This window comes from Acinonyx jubatus, chromosome B2 (assembly GCF_027475565.1).
Source record: "Acinonyx jubatus isolate Ajub_Pintada_27869175 chromosome B2, VMU_Ajub_asm_v1.0, whole genome shotgun sequence".
In the NCBI taxonomy this organism is placed as follows: Eukaryota; Metazoa; Chordata; class Mammalia; order Carnivora; family Felidae; genus Acinonyx; species Acinonyx jubatus.
The window spans coordinates 64,738,778-64,762,796 of NC_069385.1; the positions used below are offsets into that span (position 1 = coordinate 64,738,778).

Sequence of the window (24,019 nt, forward strand, 5' to 3'; positions counted from 1 at the left end):
CAGGAATATTAAAGAAAGAAAAGTTGTCTGAACCAGACAAAATAATATGTTTTTTGCTTATTTTTCTTGCATTTTTAGAATAAAAATCTATCAATAGGACTTTGCTCAGGATGACTGCTTCACAAAATTTTTGAGCGAGCTTATAGGAACTGATACATGCTTCTTACACTTTAGCAATTCTATTAAAGTATCTCAAAACATACTATAAAGTATTTTCCCATATCAAAAATAAATATGTCCAAAAAAAAGAATGTGTCTAAATCACCAAAAGCAGAACATGACAAAACAAAGTTGAATTAACATAACTAGCTAACAAAAAGTGTCTGGCAGAAGGCAGGCAAGCCTCCAACTGTCACCCCTTCCTCTTTAGTACCATTCCAGGAATAATTTTTGACATTTTGGTGAGGATATTAAAAACATTCTCTTCCATTATCTATTTTCTATAATCTAATCTATCATCTGAACCATGGTTCTGCTGTGGAATGCACACCTACACACGATAACTAGACTGTAACACGCAGCTGAAACTGAAGAAGGTCACATTCTATATCAGGCAAAAGAACCGACATTTCACTTATTTTCGGGAGCATCTTATAAATGCTTGTTAGGAAAGAAACAGCAGGTCTGTTAAATTATCGCAAACTTTATTTTTTACTCAATTTCCCTGAATGATCTTGAGTATTAAAAAAAGAACATATTGGGGCCCCTGGGTGGCTCAGTCGATTAAGTGGCCAACTTCGGCTCAGGTCATAATCTCACAGTTCATGAGTTTGAGCTCCACATCAGGCTCTCTGGGCTGACAGCTCAGAGCCTGGAGCCTGCTTCAGATTCTGTGTCTCCCTCTCTCTCTCTGCCCCTCCCCCACTCATATGCTGTCTCTCTCTCAAAAAGTGAGTAAACATTAAAAAAGGAACATGTTTAGCAAAGAGGGAGAGTTCCTACCTTAAATAAATTATTAGTACTTATAAGAAAATATATAGCAAGTAACATAAAAACAAAAAAAAACTTTCATATTTGTTTCAACATCAAATGATGTAAATGTTAGGGTGGAAAACCACAATATATCATGGAGAATTAGGGGATTTTGTAGGGTATCAGGAGGGAAATACAGTTAATTGATATATGGCATCATATGCTTCTGCTCCATTTCATGTTGGGACTTAGGCAAATCTCTCACCCTTCTTCAGCTCATTCAGATGAGAAATGGAGACTATAACACTGTCTTCATAAGACTGTGAAGATAGTTAAAAAATAATTCTTGCAATTTACTGACATGTTTCAGGCAATTAGTAAATTTTAGATCCCCGATTCCCCTTCATATATTAGGGAAGTGGTTTCCTTGTCTGGGAACAGGTGAGAAACTTCCCATGTAATAGAGTGGAGGAGAAAGAGAAACTTTTGGTTTCTGTAATATCTGCAAAGTAATGGGAAACCTTTTCTCAATCTTGATTTCTTTGGGGGATTTGCAAGAGTGGCTCCCAGAGGAATCAGGGAGTGAAAACTGAGATTCCCTGGGCATCTTGAGGTTACTAAAGAACCACGTTCTTCGTAAAAGGTCAACAAGCAGTAGAATGAGAAATAAGCTGTCTTGATAGAGCTTTCTCCTCCGGGAATTTGAAGCAAATGCCAGGTTGCTCCTTTCTATTAAAGAATTAGGATTAAGCTCATCAGTGATATGAAACAAAAGGGGGTGTGTGTGTTTGGACGAGTATGACATCACCGCACTTGTACTCTGTACAGCAATGTGGTTATTGCTAGCAACCACTTAAAATGTAAGTATAGGAAAGAAGGAAAGAAAAAAAAAAATGAAATGAGCAAAATCAAGCCATCCTTCCAAGTGTTGTTTGTAAAATGCTGGGTAGCTGAACTTTTGGAAACAGTCATGATATGCTCTATTTTTGTTTTGTTTTGTTTTGTTCACTTTTCTTCACACAGGTGGTTGGTATGTCATTGCAGCAATATAAAATTTGAGTTAGAAAAGGAGCAAAGTTTAGTAGTGTAGAGTGATATTTTTAGAATAAAAGGGAAAATCGGAATTCACACAAAAAAATTAACAGTAGCAGCTCATATTTATCAAGGGCTCAATCTAGAACTGAGCCTTGCACTAATGTGCATCATCACATCATCTCATTTAATTTTCAAATCAGCACAATGAGTTTGGTGCTATTATTCACTCAGTTTTACAAACAGAAGTAATCACTATGCTATATCAATTCCCTGAAAAGAGTTGGGGAAAAAAAGGTTAAACTTCAAAGAACCTCTAAAATAGTCCAGAAATGGGTGCAGAGTAGCAAAGCAACAAGGTTACATTGTCACGAGGGGAAGAAAGACAAAGTTCCAAGAGTTTCCTGTGACTCTACATAAGAGAGTTTTAGAAGAAGTCAGAAGGATAATGAAAAACTGTTCTATCCTAACGCTAAGTATGAAAACATGCATAAGGAGTTCAGTTAAAATCGTGTAGAAGAAAAAAAAAATATATTTTAATGCATTACCCTTATGAAAAAAAGAATTATTTCTGTACGCTTTGAGAAAGAATATGTAAAACCAGGTTTTATATTAGCAACAATTGAAGTGTCTGAAAGTTTCACTTAGACCCAATCAGAACTAGGAAATCTCCATTTCTACCCTTTTGAGAGGCATTTTCACAAAATGATAGAGGTTTATTAAGTTTTTTCAAGCAACCTGTGGAGACTCAGAAATTACTAAGCCATTCAAGGTGGATGATAGGGAGGACATATAATTAGCAGTGTATGCTTCACATTTCTACAAAGACCTTTGCATTCACACCAGGTGTTACTTTCCTTCCCTCTTCTTTAATACAAGTGCTGTAACTACATGGAGACAGATTAAGTCTCTTGCAATGTTTTTATAAAATTATCCAACACGAATTTTTCTCCTAGCAGAGAAGATCAAATTTTAATGCTTTCCCTTCTCTGTCAAATAAAAACATATTTTTCAAATACAAAGGTCAGAAATTGGCCTTTCAACAAACATGCAAATTGAGATTCTCCACCTCTCCCAGCCTACAGTCTGGTGTTTTTGAGGAGGTCCTGATTTTTTTTCCCAAATGATTCTAATTTACTGAAAATACGTGATTCCAGGTAAAGCTAAGCCCTATCAGTATGATAAAGAAAAATACATAACAAAGGCTTAATTATGAAAAAAGAGAAATATTTAAAAATATCAACTCTTGAGAATACTATTGTTAATGAACTGATACTGCTCAAATAAATTATTTCTGAAAACATTTTATTATGTAATATCCTTATGTGCCTAATATATAAAAATTATGTTAAGTATTATAATAATATGCTTTTGTTATTAAAATTTAAACAATTCAGGAATATACAGAGTAAACATTGATACCCCGTCTAAATTTTCCACTCTTTCTTTTTTTTTTTTTTTAAATGCTTATTTAGTTTTGAGAGGGAGAGACAGAGCTTGAATGGGGGAGGATCAGAGAGAGAGGGAGACACAGAATCTGAAGCAGGCTCCAGGCTCTGAGCTGTCAGCACGAGCCCAACGGGGCCTCCAACTCACAGACTGTGAGATCATGACCTGAGCCGAACTCGGACGCTTAACTGACTGAGCCACCCAGGCGTCCCTAATTTTTCTGCTCTTTCAACCCTTTCTCCTCTCCCAGAGATAATCACTTTCATCTCGGTTTCGCATATATCTTTCTAGAATTTTTTCATTAAGTATATATCTATGTATATATATATATGTGTGTATATATATATATATATATATATATATATTTGCATTCATACATACATACACTTTTTCTAGGTAATTGAAGTCATTACACTTATTTTTTTCTAAGCTTTGCCTTTTATCCTGAGTAGTTTTGATACTTTATTCTATCTTTATATATTTACTAAATTATTTTCAATGGTTGCTTAGTATTGATTGGCATATACCATTATATATTTTAGCCTTCTTCTATTGATTGACAGTGGATATGTGAACCATTTAAAATTATACCAATGAAAATGTATCTCATTAAAGGATAAAAATTGCATGCTTGCTTATTATTTAGTAAGTTGGACTTCATTTATTTGTGAATCATTTTATTTCTTCTTTTATTATTCATACTTTATTTGTCCCCTTTTATTGTGTTGTTTCTTCTTGTAATTTAATTAAAATCAATTAATTTGTAGACACTTTACATTTTACAAAATTAGGTTTTTGTCTAATATAATTTTTGCAAATATAATCTCCCAAGTTTTTAAATTAAAAAAGCATTTACTTTGTTTATAATGTCTGTTTTTATCCTAAAGCTTTTTATAATTATGTAGTTGGGCTTACTACTTTTTAAATATATTGATTTTAAATTTGTCTTAAGAAATCTTTTACAATTACTTAAAGAAAAAACAGTTCCTAGCAAGGGAAATTATTACCCCTCAGGCTAAATACAAATCTGAAACTATTCATAAAAATAGTTTTATGAATTATTATTTAGGTTAATAAGCATTGACCCTTAGATCTAAATTCTCTGTTCAATTATTTAATATGATTACATATGATTGTTCTTTTGTATTTTAACCACCAATTTATATTTCTCATTCACTGCCTGGCCATGTTCCAACAAGAAGTTAAAGAATGCAGAGAAGGCATTGCTTCTGCCACCATGAAATTCATTTAGATCAAATAAACATGTTTATAATAGTAAATAACATAAATTCAAGTGCAGATTGGAATTATGAATGTATGTATACAGAGACCACACTCAATCTCCTAGTTGGAAACAGAGGCTCTTAGCTTTGAAATGCACAGAAGCCTAACTCACCGCATGTAATTGATAATTTTCAAGATGTCCCGAATCTACAGAATCGCAAAAGGGTGGTATACATATAAATATTTTCTGCTTATTTGAGTGAGCACTTTCAAAACCTCAGACTAGTAGACAAGCAAAAAATAATATTCAAAGTTTGCAGAGCAGTTTTAATCTGTACCTGGAGAAGAGACATGAGAGAATCTTAAGCGGTATTCGGAGTAGAAGGGGACAGTCTACCCAGACAACAGCATGGAGTAGGAAGGAAAATGAGCTCAGGTCAGCCTTTGCTCTGAAAATCTTACATACCTAAGAGGTAGCACATCTCTGTATGTTTTTTCTTCCTTCCTTCCCTCATTCTCTCCTTCCTTCATTCCTTTGTTCGTTCCTTCCTTCTCTCCTTTCCTTCCTTCCCTCCTTCATCTCCTTTCTTTCTGTTTTTCTCTTTGTTTTTCTCTTTCTTTTCTTTCTTCTTTCTTTCTTTCTTTCTTTCTTTCTTTCTTTCTTTCTTTCTTTCTTTCTTTCTTTTTCTTCCTCCCTTCCCTTCCTTTCCCTGCCCTGCCCTTCTCTTCCTTTCCCTTCCCTTCCCATTCCTTCCTTTCCCTTCAATATCCTATAACACTTAGTAGAGAACTCAGCAGTGAGATTACAAAGAGAAGTATAAATTAATGACATGAGAAACAAAGCAGCTGTAACCTCAAATAAACCTCAAATAGTAGAATCTAACTCTAAAATGCCTTTAGAAGAATTAATGGGAGCCTTTAAAGGGTGCTTGGCAGTGATGGAACACAATTCAAGTAATGACCAAGGAACATTTTAGTAAAGGAAACTGATTGAATGCAACTGTGACCCTCTGCACTTGCACAGGGCTCTGAGGATGGGGTTGAATGTTCAGAGAACATCAGTTCCAGCTCTGCTACCTCTTAAATATGTACCTTTGGCCCAATGACTTCATCATTCTCAGCTGCACTTCCCTCACATAAATATTAGAAAAAAATGTTAGCTCTTTGGTAGATTATTATAAAAAATTGAGCTCACACTATATTAAGGGGCAACACAACGTCTTGTGTTGCCAAAATAAAAAAAAAATTGTAACAGTTATTGTTCTTACAATACTTATAAGTACTTTTGTAAACCATTATCACACTTCAATTTGTCATCCTTTCAATGAAGTTAAGATAGAGAAAGAATCACACTATTCCTAAATGAATAAAACTATATAAATTACCTAATATCTTTATAACAAAGATGCTGGGATTTTGACACTGGGTCTCATGGGTCTTTTGGTTACACAATTTTGAGGAAAAGTCAACGCAGTAAATGGTAAGAAATAAACACAAACAAGAGGATACCTTATTTAAGTATTCCTCCTGGGGAGAGATAGTATGCTAGGTGCTTCCTATACATAATTTTGTTACAGCATCATAACCATCCTGTGTACTAGATGCATATTTTACAGATAAAGTAGACATATAAAACTTCATTACTCACATAAGGTCACAGCAGCCAAGAAATGGGAATTTCTTGCTGCTCTATCTGATCCAAGAATGTAAGCTCTTTTCGTGAGGTCAAACTGGAGTGAGTCATCTACTGATGTTGTAGGAATGGGTTGTAGAACAGTGACAAAATGGAAGATACAGGCATCATCTGCAATGAGTTAACCTGTGCCTGTACTAAGATACTTCTCAAAAGAGAAAGGGGCGGGGGGTGGGGGGAGAAAAGAGACAGAGAGAGAGAGAAAGATAGAGAGAGGGAGAGAGAGAGACAGAGAGAAAATAATAGGTCTTAGATCTTTTTGGAAGGTTTGGCTGAAAGAAGAGAGGAGGAGATCTAGTTTTGCATGAGAGAACAGAAAGAGTGGCAGCAGAAACAAGAGAAGCCAATATTTCAGAGTTTGAACATCATTAAAAATAAAAAGAAAAAAGTGTTCATAACTGTTAACAATGGAGGAGAAAGAAATTTAGGAGGATGAGAGCCAAAAAAGGATTTTAGAATTGGCAGGGACATCTCTCTGGGAGGAAATGGAAGCCATTCCACAATGAAATACTAGCAAGAGCACAATTTATATTAAAGAGCAGACAAAAATGATGCAGAAACCAAAAAACAAAAAAACAAAAACAAAACAAGGATCAGATACTGTAGGTAAGTATAAATTTAGAGAAAACCATCTCTTTGATCTAAAAAGTTTTAAAAGATAACATTTATAACCCCACCAAAATGTAAAATTTTATGATTTCTTGATAGTGAAATAGGAAGTCATTTTCCTTTGACAACGTTATTAATTTACATAATTTCCATCTGGTTTCAGATGTCTTTTCAATGGATGCTAACTTTCCACGTTTATTTCACTGTTTGATCCTTGTATTGTACTTGTCAATCCAAAGACTGCATTAAGAGCAAACTTGTAGTTATTTCCTGGTCTTCCTTACAGACAGCATTTCTTGGCATCCTTCATCATTTTCCCTCTGAAAGTTTTTTCTCATATGGTTGTTTCAAATATAGCTTGAGAATAAAATGCTCCTACACTTCTAAAAAATGGCCGTTTTTTCTGCAGCAACGGTAGCAACTGACTATCAGGACTGGTTTTATCACTACTGACAGTTCCAAAAACACCTGTACTGATTGTACACAAAATTGATCAATTAATGGCTATATAACTTGGTCAACACACACTTACAGATCAACCAATTAGTAATAGTCCTAAATTTTGAAAGTCAGCGGATCAGAAAAAGACTCACTCTGAAGAACACACTTATGAAAGTCAGTTTAATCAATGACATTCTTACCTAAGAAACTGTGTTCCTACAAATAACATCAATACACTAATTCTTCTGGAAGTCTGCCAATCTACTTTGTCCCCACCTTGAATAATATGATCAGCCTCCTCTGCTCTGAGAGCCTTTGCCTGATCAGTACAGTTCTTCTTTCCTTAAGTCAGCAATAGATTCAGCATTATGTTTTTTTATTTGAGATATTAAGGGCTGGTTTTCATTCTCTTGGCAGCTGAATACTCTGGAAGTTAAAAATTTGTGCAAAACCTTTGGGAAGAATATAGGTAATATGTCCTTAGCCTCAATAATTTAATTTCTAGAAATTTGCCCAGACACTGCATAATCTTTGTTATGCATTTTTGCACTTAATGCTTTCAACAATCCTACAATGAAAATCCTATTTTATTTCCTTTTGCCTTTGATGAAAACAAGGTTTAGAAAGTTCAAAAACTTTTTCCACAGTCACATACCTAATTATACTCTCAATATCTAGAGACTGACCCTTAAGCCAGAATTCTACTGCCTCTGCAAGGGAAAATGATCCAAAATAAGGACAAAAGTATTTGTTAAATATTTATACTGGAGCTTTGTTTGCATATATGAATGCCCAAATATCAAAGACAAGAAAAGGGTTAAGTAAATAGTCATTATAAGGATACCTATAAAATAATGAATATGTATGTTAAAGTGTTTAGAATTTGGGATTGAGCCCAAAATCAAAATAAAAAATTCTAATTATATGATATAAAATTATGTGTACATGTGAATTGGGAATAAAAGGAAACATGAACAAATAGCTATGGGGTGGTGATTGAATTCTGGGTAAAACACATTTTTACTGAGTTTTTTAAATGTTGCTTTAATATTTATGTAATAACAAAAGTAACCTAGGTATAACGTGTGGTCTCTATATTGAAAGTTCCTAACCAACCTATCCCATATTCTATGGGAATTCCAATGTCCCAAAAGATTTCTGAGAATTCCAAGGGTCTTATGAACTCCTGATTATTTAGTGCTCTCAGTTCCAACCCTGGAAATTAAAATGTTCTACCCATGTCTTATCTGCCGTAAATGTTCCCTTCCCTCTACTTTAACCTAGATGTGAACTCAGTCTCTTAATTTTCCCCTGACACTTCACAGAGGCATAGTTAGCAGATATTTCTGAAGTTTTAGATGGAGAACTGTTATACTATAACAGAGTATACAAGTTAATATTGAACACAGATCATCACTTTCCTAAAATTCTTCGGGCCATCCAACACATCACTCATCCTCTCCTCCCTGAAGATTTACTGATAAATTTCCCTCACTTTGTCATGGAAGACAGCTCTACATCTCCAACTTCTGCACTGCACATAATGGAGATCTGATATCATGCATCCATAAAACCAAGGGAGCATATGCCAGATTTCACCCGTTAGCAACACACAGCACAGATTTATTTTGAGATAGATGATATTCCAACATAAGAATGGAGAGATCACTATATTCAACTTGGGGGGAATGTAAATGACATTAATTTAAAGTCAAAAAGTTTAGGGGCGCCTGGGTGGCGCAGTCGGTTAAGCGTCCGACTTCAGCCAGGTCACGATCTCGCGGTCCGTGAGTTCCAGCCCCACGTCAGGCTCTGGGCTGATGGTTCAGAGCCTGGAGCCTGTTTCGTGTTCTGTGTCTCCCTCTCTCTCTGCCCCTCCCCCGTTCATGCTCTGTCTTTCTCTGTCCCAAAAATAAATAAAAAACGTTGAAAAAAAATTTTTAAAAATAATAAAAAAAATAAAGTCAAAAAGTTTAACTTAACATCCTACTGTGTTTCAAGTTCAAATATAATATGAATTTAAAATAAGTGCTGAGACATACAAAATGAAAATAAAGATTAATTTTTTTAATAAGGAGATAAACTGAACAGGAAAGAAAACCAAAATAGAGGTAGTTGAAAACAATTAAAATTGACTTAAAAATCTATAGAATGATCATTTATTTTATAAGGTAGCTAGAAATCTCAGGGCTAATGTGCATGGTTTTAAGTAAAAGTTTAGGGTGTGTTTATCTTTTTCTACTTATTCCAAGTACTTACTGACATAAATATTCACACCACAGTATTTTTTTCCTACAGGAGCTGGTTTACTGTGAAGTGTTTTCTGTTTATAGTGTAGCTACAGGGAAATCATAGTCACTAAAAATAAAAATTTAAGACCAATTTGACAATAATAAATTCAGACTTTCCAGACATTGTTGTCTACTAATTCTTTCCCCAGAGCATATAGTTTGAAGTATAGTCTTAGAAATGCTTATATCTGCATATTCAAAATAAAGATAAGTCATTAAAGGGAAAAGACAAGAAAAATGCATAAAACAGCCATTATTATAGGTACAGTCTTCCACTGGCATTGATTTGACCCTGCTAATCAAAGTAAAAGTAAATTGACTTTTTTGGGGGTAACCGAATAAAACAATAAGTTCTCCTGGACACAGAAGGTATAAGTATTGTATCCTCAATTTTCCCCAAATTACTATGATGATGATGATGATGATGATGCAAGAACCTGTAGAATTCTTTATCACCTACTATGTTTCTCAATTCCTTTAAACACGTTTTCCACATTTGGATAAAACATTATCCATGGTATGGGAGATATCAGGGAGCCATAACAGAAAAACAGGTTGTCTGTCTTTCCATCCATCCATCTTCCTCCATCCATGCATGTATCCAACTATCTGTCTACACTCTACCTACAATTCTTTGTAGGAGGTAGAATCTGAGACACATAGAATCATATAGATGTCCGCATTTAGGATGGTCAACACAAACACCAGGCCTTTGGAGCATATCACACTTATGGTTCCACTCATACTATCCCATTACTCCTGAAATTACCTGACATCGTAAGCCTACTTTCCTTAACTGAAAAATGTGCTCAATGGTATTCTATTTAGAAATTCAATACCGCAAATATTTTTAAGCACCCATTATTCACCGAGCAGTACAGTGGGAAGTCTTAGTACAAAAGAGAGAGGTCTTATAAAAAAATAACTTTTCTGAATAACTTCTTGAACAACAACAAAAAAGCAAAAATGCAATAGGCTTTTACTATGGTGGAAGGGGTTTAGATTAGAAAAAAGAAAGTAGTGAGAGCTCTAAGCATTGAAATATTTTCAATGTTTATTTATGTATTATATCAGATGCCAAATGGGATTTACACATAGGATGGGTCAGATTGATTTTGCATGTGTCTTCTGTATGTACTTACTATTATTTGAAGGTATAGGATTTTTTTTTCTATTGATGTATCTTTTATTGTTTCTCATCCTCTCATATTCAAGAGCTTTTCAAATAGCCTAATAAAGTATTTTCAAATTACTTAATAAAAAAAGTTCCCTTAGAAGCTGGCATTGTGATTGGAAAGCAATAGGGAGAAAGCTTGATTTATTGACAAGTGAGAGTATGCTATAAATTTTTTCCATATTAAAACTGCCTATGGATTATGAGATCACTTTTAGAAAAACTTCAGCCGCCAGGCATAGTGATACAAGCACTGAAGGCAAGGATCACAATGTCCGAGGGTAGGTCTGCTTTGCTTTATAAAACGAATCTATTTCTCCTGAAATACTATGTATAAATCTAATGACACTGTACCAGGGAAGATTGTTATCTAAGAAAAGATATGATAAATGCTTTTGTGAGGCAAATGATAAGTTTATAATAAAAAAAATCACTTCTCAGTTTATGTGTTTTGTGACTTTTCTTTGTCTTCATTCATTAGATTTCCTTAAAGTGAAAGCATACTGGTGTATAATACACACAAGGTGGCCACATTGGCTTCCAATCCAGTAATCTAGGTAGGATTTTGAAGTTAACAGAAAATAGATATTTCAAGTGAGTTTTCTTTTTGCTTTACATGTAAATAATACTTTTTTTAGTGGTGTACAATTTGTTAACATTGATTTTAAATTAAGGGAAAGACCTTGGTTATCTCTGGAAGTTAAGAAAAACAAGAATGTAACAAGAACAGTTCCATACAGTGTGGACGTCATGATGTGGTGTAAAGGTCAAGAATTAAGAGTTAATCAAGGTGTGTTCTACATAGATGCTCAGCCCTTCACTAGCTGCCTGCTTCTAGGCAAGTCACAACCTGGAAGAGTCTTCTTTTCTTGTTTGTAACTAAAGAATGTTATTTGAATTTCCTACTTTGTATGCTCCCTGTAAGGCTGAAATGTCTATGTGAACAAAGAAACCTTTAAACTCTTAAGGAAGTCTGAGGGGATTTTGGCCTTGTAATGTAATATCATTATGTTAGATAAAGTACACATAACCTTCGCTATGCCAATTTCAAAAAGGCATTACAGTTATTTTGACCATTTATTGATTTTTTTTTGTATCTGAACATATATTCATTTATGTAATAAAAACTACAGCTGGTCATAATGATTGTCAGGTTGCTGTGCCTCTGTGACAAGCAAGGCTGTTTTGCCAAATAATATGTCACCAAATGGCTCAATTTAATTTTAATTAAATTTAATTAAAGCATTACAAATTTAAACAACCATAATTTTGGATGGTTTAAGCAACAGGAGTTGTTAAAAATGCAAATATATGTGAAGAGCTCTTATAATTCTCAAATTTTAAGTAATGAAGAACATTTTTATGACAACTAAAGAGCAGAGGTTCTTAATAACTCAGAATAGACAGACAAAAATGGCAAAATATACTTATTGTGGGGGTAGAAATGATTATATTATATATGAGAAGAATCTTTCTAAAAGTAGATTTATCATTGACCAAGTATTTTTGTTAAGTTTATTTATTTATTTTGAGAGAGACAGAGACAGTGTGAGTGGGGGAGGGGCAGAGAGAGAAGGAGAGAAAGCGTCCCAAGTAGGCTCCACACTGTCAGTGCAGAGCCCAATGTGGAGCTCAAACCCATGAAACTGTGAGATTATGATCCGAGCTGAAACCAAGAGCAGGACGCTTAACCAACTGAGCAACCCAAGCACCCCTATCACCAACCAAGTATTAAAAGCTTACAATTCATTTTCAAAGATCTTTATAATAATTTATAGACATATAGATATATCTATAAATAACATAATAATTTATAGAAAAGTTGCCAGGATGTGTAGAGATTCCTTCACCCAGCTTGTTCCACTATCAACACAATCATAGTACATTTGTCAAAGCTAAGAACATTGGCAAAATAATATTAATTAGGCTACAGGTTTTATTCAGATTTCACCAATATTTCCACTAATGCCTCTTTTCTTTTCAAGATCAAATCAAGGCTACCACATTGCACTGAGTCATAATATCTCTCTCATCTCTTTAGCTGTGTTTCTCAGTCTTGAAACTTTTGGAGACTGTGGTAAAGTATTTTTTAGTACATGCCTCGATTTGACTTTGTGTCATATTTTTCTCAAGATTACAGTGGAGCTCTGGGTTTGGGGAAAGAATATCACAGAAATCAAGTGCACTCATCACATCACACCAGGGTACATGGGGTCAACATAACTTATCTTGGAGATGTTATCCTTGATCACTCGATGAAGGTAGTATCTGCCACATTTTTCCATGGGAAAATTAACTTTTCCCACATTTCCATGCTCTCTGGGGTATAAAGACTACCTTCATGGGAAGGGAAAGAGGAGTTAAGCTTCACTTCCTCGTAGGTGGATGGGCAATATATATTATTTGGAATTTTTCTGTAAGGAAGATTCTTCCCTTCTCATTTATCTTTCTATTCATTTTTTATTTTTTTATCTTAATTTTATTTTTATTTTTTAAATATGAAATTGATTGTCAGATTGGTTTCCATACAACACCTTGTGCTCATTTGCATCAGTGTGAATTCATTAACATTTATTTTGTTCATTAGGTTATAGCTTAATATAATCATTCTATTGCTCAAAGTGTTTCAGTTTTGATCACTGGGAACTCTTTCTGGTTAGCTCCTGTGTCCTTTGACATGCCCCAGTAACTTTTTTTTTGCCACTTTTTCACACTCTGGCACTAGAAGATACTTCAGTCTTATGTTGTATTTTTCCTGCCATATCTCTTAGGGCCTTGGGTTTTGTTTTTATTGGAGAATGGTATTTAGTAACTAAAATCTGGGCATGAGGTATGCTCAGTGCTACTATGGTGTTAAAACTTTTCAGTAGGTAGAGCTAATAAATATTAAGTATGTATACCCGTGTATGCACATATATCCACGTTTATTTTTTTTAATTTTTTTTAACGTTTATTTATTTTTGAGACAGAGAGAGACAGAGCATGAACAGGGGAGGGGCAGAGAGAGAGGGAGACACAGAATCTGAAACAGGCTCCAGGCTCTGAGCGGTCGGCACAGAGCCTGACGCGGGGCTCGAACTCACGGACTATGAGATCATGACCTGAGCCGAAGTCGGATGCTTAACCGACGGAGCCACCCAAGCACCCCACCACGTTTATTTTTATACCTATCTGCAGGTATATTAAAGTGAAAATGAGTTCATGTTGATAGATCTGTCTCTAACCTAGCACTCTAAGGTTAATTGTAGCTAATTCCCTTTGCTTATTTGTAACTTCTTTCACTGACAATGAAAACGCTAGCTTCCATTGTCAACTATTTATTTATTCATGTGTTCCACCCTAATATGCATGTGAAGTAGTTACATAATTACTAACCTGTACTCTTGTGGGGGGAGAACTGTCAAATAGTATACAATGTCTGTATATAGTTATTTTCTCTTTAACATTATTCATTTTAGTGCTTGTCCTGTCAAAAGACTGTTCCCCAAAGTTACTGAGGCTAGATCCCTTTTCCCCATGGAAAAAGAGGTTATGTCTTACATTTGTAATTTGGTTAGATTCATATGTCACTGTCTGTACTCCATCTTGGGATATTTCAATATCCTATTTATTTTCTTATTTTAAATTTGCATGCTGTATAGCTTACTCTGTGTTGCAGAGTCCTATAGGTTTTGATGAACGCACAATCATTTATCCAGAAGTGCAGGACCATGCAGAACAGTTGTAGCACTCCCCAAATTTCCTCACACTATCACTTTATTGTCAGCTCTCCCATATCTGTAAACCTTGGCAACCACTGATCTGTATCCTGTTTCTATATTTTGCTGTTTCTAGTATTTCATACACATGGAATCATACAATATTCAGTCATTTGGGTCTGTCTTCTTTCACCTAACAAAATACACTTAACATTCATATTGCATAAATCAACATTTCTTCAAAAAATTCTTTCTTTTTTATAGTTCAGTAGTATTTCATTGCACAGACATACTATAGTTTGTTCATCCATTCACCAACGGAAGAACATTTTGGTTATTTGGATGTCTTAGCAATTACAGATAAAGTTGCTCTAAATATTTACATATAGAGTTTTGTGTAAAATAAAACTCCAATTCGCTTGGGTAAATATCTAGGAATGGGATTACTGAATCATATGGTTAAGTGTATATTTGACTTTACAAAACTCTGGCACACAATGTTCCAAAGTGTTGGCACCATTTTGAACTCCTATCAGCAATGAATGAGAATCCCTGCAGTTCTTGCATGGTCACCAGCGTTTAGTATTGTCAGATTTAAAAGATTTTTTATCCATTATAATAGGTGTCTAGTAGTATCTAATTGTGGTTTAAATTTGCATCTCCCTAATGACTAATGATGTTGAACATTTTCCCATACATCTTTTTGGCAAATTCATCTTTACCCATTTTTAAACTGAGTTGTTGGTTGTCTTTTTGGTAAGTTTTAAAAAGGGTTCCTTATAATTTGTGAATACAAATCCTTCATCAGACATGTGATTTATAGGTCTGAAGTTTATATTTTCTTTCTTTTAACAGTATATTTCATAGAGCCATTAAAAAAACAATTATTTTACTCTTTGCTTTTTAGTCACTCATTGTAATGAAAAGGGCTGTGATCAGGTAATTCCTTCAGTTACAACAGAGCATTTATACTGAAGCAAATTTAAATCAAACAAATTCCAATGTGCATTATAACTTCAAGGTTTAGACCTTGTATATTTTCTTATCTATAATCTCTCATGGATCAGATGAGACTGGCTAAAATTTCATTCTTGGTCAGAAGTGTAGAATTTGACTTTTTTTTCCTCATTAAAAACTTAAAGTTATAGGCTTCATTGGTGTGCTCTGAGGTAAACCTACAAAATTCATTAGGTAGCAGAATTATGGCATTATGTCCACATCTCTCTGGAAAAGAGTTGTCCAACATGGTAGCTATTAGCCACATGGGTCTGTGGATTACTTGAAATGTGACTAGTGTGACTGAGGAAATAACTTTTAATTTTGGTTAATTTAAATTTAAAAATGGATACTCAATTTAGTTATTGGAATCCTTTAAGTATGTGTGGGACAACTGGGCTTTGTGGATCTACTTTTTCAACTGTAAATTATATGAGATATAAATACAGATCAAGTATGCCCAATAAAATGTAGTATCCCAACTGATATGTACTATAAGTACACAAAGGATTTCAAAGACTTAGTATGGAAAAAAAAAGGATGTAAAAGGTCACAATATTTTTTTACATCAATCACATGTTGAAGGTTATATTTTGAATATAGAGGGTTAATATAATATATTATTAAAATCCATTTTACTTGCTTCTCTTACTTTTCAAAAATGTGGCCACAAGAAAAATTTAAATTACATCTTTGCCTCACATTATATTTTTATTAGATGACACTGCTTTAGAAGCACATATTGTATATTAAATTATATTTTGTGTCAAAAAGCATTCAGTGCTCTGAAATGGCATGCTAATAACCTACCCACAATTATTCCAGCCCTTACAGTATAATCAGTCCCACCTCATCCTCCTGCTTTTGTAGGGAAAGATCAGCCTCACTAAGTTCCAAATCACATGTGATAGATGTTAGATGCTCAGACAGGGGCTCCAGCAAGGAAATGGCCAGGAGAATGGAGAGTAAGGTTTAGGATGAGTATCACAGGTCTGACAGTATCAGGTGTAGTTAAGGAACAGAATCTCCTGATGGCCTAACCATGCCATAAGTTTTGGGAACACTTCTGATTATGAATGGGTCTAGTTCATGGCTTTTCTTTCTTTTTTTCCCATTTTTTTAAAGTTTATTTATTTTGAGAGAGAGAGAGAGAGAGACAGAGAGAGAGAACAAGTGTGTGCAAGCAGGAGTAGGGGCAGAGAGCTAGGAGAGAAAGAATCCCAGGCAGGCTCTGTGCCATCAACAGAGAGACCCACATGGGGCTGGATCCCACAAACTGAGATATCATGACTTGAGCCAAAATCAAGAGTCTGACTCTCAACCAGTTGAGCCACACAGGTGCCCCATGGCTCATTTTTTTGTGAGGAAAAGGTAGTGGGCTGCCTCTTTTCCTTCCCCGTGAGTTAGTACTTTCAGATTAGTACTTAACTCAAAAACAGCATAGTCTCCCAGCCTTTCATTCCCCTCTTTACTTTTTAGCAATGCAAAATTAATAGTAAGAATTCCCTTTACCAAGCAAACACTAGTTTTATTCTCCCTTTTTATGTAGCTTATTAAAGAAATTGTATATACACATACACACACACAAGTGATTTAGTGGTGTAGGTATTATGTTGCCAAAACTAAAACCATTTTTTGAAAAGATAACTAATATAGAAAGAAATTGACCTGACCTTGAAATGATACTACATGTCATAATTTTAAAAAGACAATTCAAGAAATTTTAATACTTTAGCATAAAATTCTTCAAGTCTAATATTTTAAGAAATTACAGAAAACTAAAGAATAGTATAGAAATATTGGGGATATTAAGTATAATATTTATTAAAAATAAAACTAAACCTCAAAGGCATATTATTCTACCATGGTAGACAATTATATTAAAATTAACTTTGATACAATGTTAAATCTAAATTTATAGAATATCTCTACATATAAGATAAACTACAACTATTTTATACTTTAGATGGGTTTTAACTTATAATAATTCTGAAATAATCCTAGGTTACCTATAACTTCTAACCGGACATATTTCTGTCACAATCAAGACAGCATCAAAGTAAACATATACTTACCATATGGAGAACATACCATGGGAAGCACATAAACAGTTGTTAAGCTACTCAACTGTATTATAAAATTCTTGAATTATTACATTCTAAGCCTGTTGGGAAACAAAGAAAGAAAAAAAGTATGTTAGTTAAATGTGCTGGTTGTACTATACATGTAGTTAAATAACCAAAAGAACACTAAAAAAAAATCGCATACCTCACACACATAGATCTTTCTCTATATATTATTGTGCCCTTTGCTTACATAAAGTTATTATTTCATTTAAGTTTTAGAAAAATGCTATTGAATTGTGCAAGTCATTTGAATATACAATAAGAGAAATATTAAAAAGAATGAATGGTACGTTTGAAACTCTAAGGAAATAACATATCTTGTTAACCAAATATATTTCATGGTCTCTATTTTTTATGTTTTCCACCTACAGAATAAATGGTATTCATAGCACAGAAAATCAAAAACAAACAAAAAAAATAAGACAAAAGGTTACTGAATCATCTGGTTGTCTATAATTATCTGGATGCTTAACAAACTAAACACCAAAATAATGAGATGATCTGTCCAAATGTCTTAAATCTTCGTGTTGATGTTTGCCAGCTGGTATGGTCTGAAATTTTGTATCCGTCTGACCCCCAAATTCATATGCTGAGATCCTAATGCCCAAGATGATGGTATTGGGAGGTAAACAGGATTAGCGCCTTTATAAAGAGGACCCAGACAGTGCCCGAGTCCTCTTCATCATGTGAGGACACAGTGAAAATATGGACGTCTGTGAACTAGGAAGCCCTTACCAAACACTCAACTGCCAGCATCACAGTCCTGGACTTCCCAGTCTCTGGAACTGTTCGAAATAAATTTCTGTTGTTTATCAGCCACCCAGTCTATGGTCCTCTGTTACAACAGCTCAAATGAACAAAGATGCTTGCCGACAAACCTGATGGGCTATAAATACAGGCAAATGTTTTCAAACCTGATTGAATTATTTATTTTATAATGAATAAAGATTTTATTTATTTATTTATTTATTTATTTATTTAAAATTTCTTTTAACATTTATTTATTTCTGAGACAGAGAGCATGAACAGGGGAGGGGCAGAGAGAGAGGGAGACACAGAATCTGAAATGGGCTCCAGGCTCCGAGCTATCAGCACAGAGCTCAACGCGGGGCTTGAACTCACCGACCGTGAGATCATGACCTGAGCTGAAGTAGGACACTCAACCGACTGAGCCACCCAGGCGCCCCATAAAGATTCTATTTAATACAAAGTGCGGAACTGACCCATGACATGACCCCAGCTGAGAACAAATATAGTTGAACTATGGAATAATTTAAAGTAAAATAAAAACCGAATTTAGTTTTCTCTTTAAGACAGCGCCTCCTCAAATTGGGTTATATGAATGTATTCCCTGTCAAAAATGTCTTTTTGCTCTAGAACATACTCAGTAAACCTCTCATGCTTAGAAGATACTAAGAGTGGTGGTTGGGAATTCTGTACTCAGTACGTATACCCACATGTACACACACACACATGCACACACATACATCAGCCCCATTGTATGTTCCTCAAACTCCTAACCCATTTTTTCCCCAAGGTCAGTAGAGTTTAAAGCAAAATTCAGCCATATATCTTTCTAGATTATATATAACCTTGGCTTATACTTAATAAAAAATACTCTTTTCTCCTAATTTAGTATTCCACCCCCCTTGCTTATTTACACTTGGATTCAAACACATTAAAGATAATCAAAATATGGAGTCCAGATCTGGCGTTTGTCTTGTCTTTACAATCTTAACTAATTATTCTTTCTAAAAGACATAAAACATAGTAGATGAATAGCTTGCCAATATTTTGCAGCAGCTGTTGAAGGTTTTTTAGGTGTGTTTGATTGACATTTAACCATCACAGCAATATTTTAAAGTGGGTTTTATTATCCTCATTTTACAGGGTTTTGATATTTCAAACAAATCATCTATATAAGAAGCTGGAAAGTATAGCTGGGGTCAAATCTAGACCTGACTTAAAAATGTGTACTCAAAAAAGTCGTCACTTGCACATGGTTTCCAGGACACTGTTTAAAAATTATTTTTAACGTTTTATTTTATTTTTTGAGAGACAGAGACAGACAGAGCATGAGCAGGGTAGGGGCAGAGAGAGAGGGAGGCATAGAATCCAAAGCAGGCTCCAGGCTCTGAGCTGTCAACACAGAGCCCTATGTGGAGCTCAAACACACCGATATGAGATCATGACCTAAGTTGAAATCGGACACTCAACTGACTGAGCCACCCAGATGCCCCTCCTGGGCACTGTTTAAAAGATAATTATGTTGGGGTGCCTGGGTGGCTCAGTTGGTTAAGCATGACTTCAGCTCAGGTCATGATCTTGCAGTTCATGAGTTCTAGCCCCGCGTCTGGCTCTGTGCTGACAGCTCAGAGCCTCGAGCCCTCTTCAGATTCTGTGACTCCCACTCTCTCTGCCCCTCTCCAGCCTGTGCTCTCTCTCTCTCTCTCTGTCTCTCGCTTTCCAAAAGAATAAAACATTAAAAAAAGAAAAAGATAATTCTTCCTCGACATGTACTTTCAATAATATTTGACTCTCAATTTGAAAAAAAAGTAATGAAATGTTTTGTAAAATCAAATTTCTATGTTGAAACCATATATAACTTGGGCTTAGAACTGCTAAACGAGCAAAATGACAAACACAATTATTACATACAACACGTGTAATGTGTTGCTTATAAATCTGGACATAAAAGATCAACATATTTAATAAATTAAGAAAAATAGAGAAGGTTCATTCATACCTATCTCAACTGGTTCCAGACTGTTATGATACTAGAGCATCTGTGCAATTTTTTTTATGATTTTTGTCTTAACATCAAATGTGATTCTTGCTTCGTTTTTACCATCCAAATCTTACTTGATATTTGCAAAATGATTTTTTCAGGTAAGTCAGAAAAATCAAACATTTAGACTCCTATTTAGAATGAGAGCAAATAATGAGAGCCAGCAAGTGGCCTGGGTTCCTTTATCTATTTGGCAACTACGATTTGTGTGTGTGTGTGTGTGTGTGTGTGTGTGTGTCTATGTGTGTGTAGGCATGTGTGTATTTCCTAAATCATGGCTATGATTTACATAGCTGAATAAATAACACTTGTTATGGAGTTATTATTTTTGTTGATAAAGTTTTATCTAAAGAAGTTGTTGTCTTTATACTCTTTTTTTGCATTACATATAAGGAAACAATTATTCTCTTCCATTCTCTACATTTCTGTCCAATCCAGTCAAATGATGATATGGCATTTTCTTCTTTTGCTTTCCTATATACTTGTCTTTCTTCCTAGGGCAGTCAAGGCATCTGTCTCATGTGGGGTGGAGGGAGGATGGGACCCTCACTTTCTGTCATTTAAAAGATTATTTTGACACATGGCTTAAAGCCAGGCAGTCTTGAGAAAGAAAAGATTTCCAAATACCTTTAGTTCTCTTGTATGTATAAAGACTAGACTTTGTGGATTAGTCTACTATTGGAGGTCTTGCTGAGATCCAGAGGTTTGGTAACTTAAGCATGAAACAAAATGATTCATTTATTTTTACTTTTCATCTTGATGTTTGTCAGCAAGCATAAATGACTATGTTTGCATATAATTATATGTAAAGGTGTTTGAAATCACAGTGAAAAAGGCTTCGTGGTGCACATGCGGCAAAGGCACAAGACGTGGAGAGAAAACAGAGCATCGTGAATGGGGAAAGTGCCTGCCAAGGCTTGTGTTTTCTTCTCCCAGCTTCTTGAAGCCAAAGCTCTCGGCGGAGTAGCTTTAGAAACTCCTAGTTGAAGGAACACTCAGCGTTTTGCTTATGCTTTTAGGAAGAGATTGCTGTGCTTAGTAATCCCATGCCAACACGTGGTGACCCGGTAGTGTCACGAGAGTCCTAAGGCTGGAAAAGGCCCAGTTGACAACCCTAAAATCTCCCTAGGTTATTTGTGGCATGGATAATGTGTTGAGAACAAAATGGGCTTGCTGGGAGCAAAATGACTCAGCCACAGAGGTTTTTGTGGTCTTCTGCTTTAACCAAGCGTCAGTCTGAAGAGAGAAGTAGGAATGTATGTAACAGCAAAGACTGGTGATCTGGCGCAGACTGAATTAACAGGGCCGTTTGGCACACGATGCTGAGAACTAGCTGACAGTGAGAGATGTCAGCAGCAGAGTGGTCCACAGCAATGGGTCTGAATTATCATCTTGAGCAGAGGCAATCAGGGAGGGGAAGCTTCATGAAGGAGGTTACATCTGAGCAATGGTAAGGACTCGGCCCCATCTTTAGGACTGAGCATTGTAAGGAGAGGGGATACGAGGTACAAAGGGCCAGGAAAGAAACAAGCACAGCATGTGCAAAGAGGGAAGAGAAACATCCCAGGGTGCCTGTGGTGTAGTAATCCAGGGCACAGTAGTGTCGGGAGTGGGGGTTGGTGGGGGAGTAAGGGTTGAGAGGCAGCAGCCAGGCGATGTTGGGTCTCACTGACCATTGTAAGGAGTCCAGTCTTTATTCATGGTAGAGTGGAGATAGGAAGGTTTTGACCAAGAGACTAGCATGATCTGATTAAAATTTTCAAACATCATTTCAGATATTCTGTAAAAAATTTAGTAGAGAGGTGAGCCCAGAAGCAGCAGCCACTCTAAAGGTAACTGTAGCAGTTGAGTTGAGAGATGATGGTGGTTAGAAATTTAATGGCAACGATAATGCAGAGAAGTGTTTGGATTCGGGATATATTTGAAGTAAGTATAAATCCTATCCATTAATTTCACCATTTCACAAACACAGATGCATTTTTTAAGTCATCACTATAGGGTAAGCCATTTTTGTTATTGTTGTTTTGCAAAGGATCAACTTGAAAAATAGAAGTTCCATAGATATTTATGAAAGATACTTCAGTTAATTTGGGTAAAATTTACCAAAAGGCAAAAATATGGAGACATTTGTTTTAGATAATGAAAAAATATATTGTTGAACCAATTGACTAAAGATAGTACAAATTATTAAGAAAATGACTATATTGTTCTTATAAATGAAAGAATGGGAAATGGACAAGTGGAGCATTACTTTTCTTAGAAAGAAGAAAACTCTCAAGGACTCTGAATGATGTTAGAAACATCTCAGATATATCCCAAATTGAACTTCATTGATAAGAGTAAGTTCCTTAATTCAATTCAACAAATGTGATTAAAGGACATTGAATTTTGAACAAATAAAGACAATCCCTTCATGCAGTTTATAGTAATAAGTAAGATTTGCTTCCAGAAGAGGTCACCGAGCCAATTCCTGTGGCTATACTTTAAATGGAATTTTAAGACTTCAGAATTACTAGTTTGGATCCTTAAGCCCTTTTTAATTCAACATACATTAAAAAAATGTGTTATATATAACAGCTGCTAGGTGCTATGGCTAAAAGCATGGCCCAAATACTCTCCTGTCCTTGAAGATCTCCTGGTCAAGAGGAGGAAGGAAAGAAAGAGAAATGAAGAAATCTGTACTAAATGTCTGGCTAGGGGCACAAATGTAGCAGCATGCAATTTTACTTGGCTGAAGCTTGATAGAAAATAGGTTGTGTAAAGTGCATGTTGAATGATGACGAGGCTGTGCTGTATGAACACAGATAAGGAATACAGAGATAATATAGTTTGGGATGAAAAAGTAATCTGGCTTCAGCAGAGCAGAGAGATAGGCAGTGTGATGAAACACACGCAGGACATAGCAGAAGAAAGCAAGGGCCAGCCATTGGAGGATCTCATGCTTGAACCTCATTAACATTAATAATATTACCACCTAGTCATAAAAGAGTGCTCACTATATACCAGACATAGTTTTAAGGGTTTTATATGCATAATCTCATTCTATCAACAAGCCTATGAAATATTACTCCAGTTTTAGAGAAGGGGAATATGAAGCCCAGAAAGGTTAAACAATTTGTCCAAGGTCACCCAGCTTGTCAATGATGCCGTTAGACTGCAACACAACCAGACCGATTCCACAGCTCCACTCTTGGCCACACAGTTCTGCCTCTTGAGATCAACATGGGATAGTTTAACCATAAATGATTCTCTTTTTTTTGCATAATTTACAGGGAAAAGGAATACTTTTCCTCACAATGCAAAACGTTGGTTTGTTCTTTATATTAGATAGAAATGGAAATAAGCATCCTGAAATTAAAAGCCCAGAACAAGTGAGGAGGAAAGGGGAAAAAGAAGGGAAATGATGTTTCTTGAGCATTTTACCACGGGGCAAATTTACTGTATGGTTAGATGGTTGAATGGTCACCTTCCTTCGTCCGTATATGTGCAGAAGCTGGAAAAAAAAAGTGGTTACAGGAGAGGTATATGCTTTGTGCTTGCTATTGTAACTCCTTGATTATTTTCATGGTCTGAATTCTTTCCCAGG

General features: G+C 35.2%; 1 protein-coding gene across 2 annotated transcripts in view; it reads right to left on the reverse strand.

The window, feature by feature from the left end:
- The window catches only part of FUT9 (fucosyltransferase 9), a 204,184-nt gene that overhangs the window by 84,045 nt on the left and 96,120 nt on the right, over positions 1-24,019 (reverse strand). Inside the window, exon 2 of one of the 2 annotated variants that reach the window (XM_027057241.2) lies at positions 17,595-17,683. In XM_027057241.2, coding sequence (XP_026913042.1) covers positions 17,595-17,613 — 19 coding nt within the window. In that variant the 5' untranslated portion in view covers positions 17,614-17,683. Of the gene's footprint in view, positions 1-17,594; positions 17,684-24,019 lie in introns of those variants that run through there. The other variant, XM_053222460.1, reaches the window with a different exon arrangement.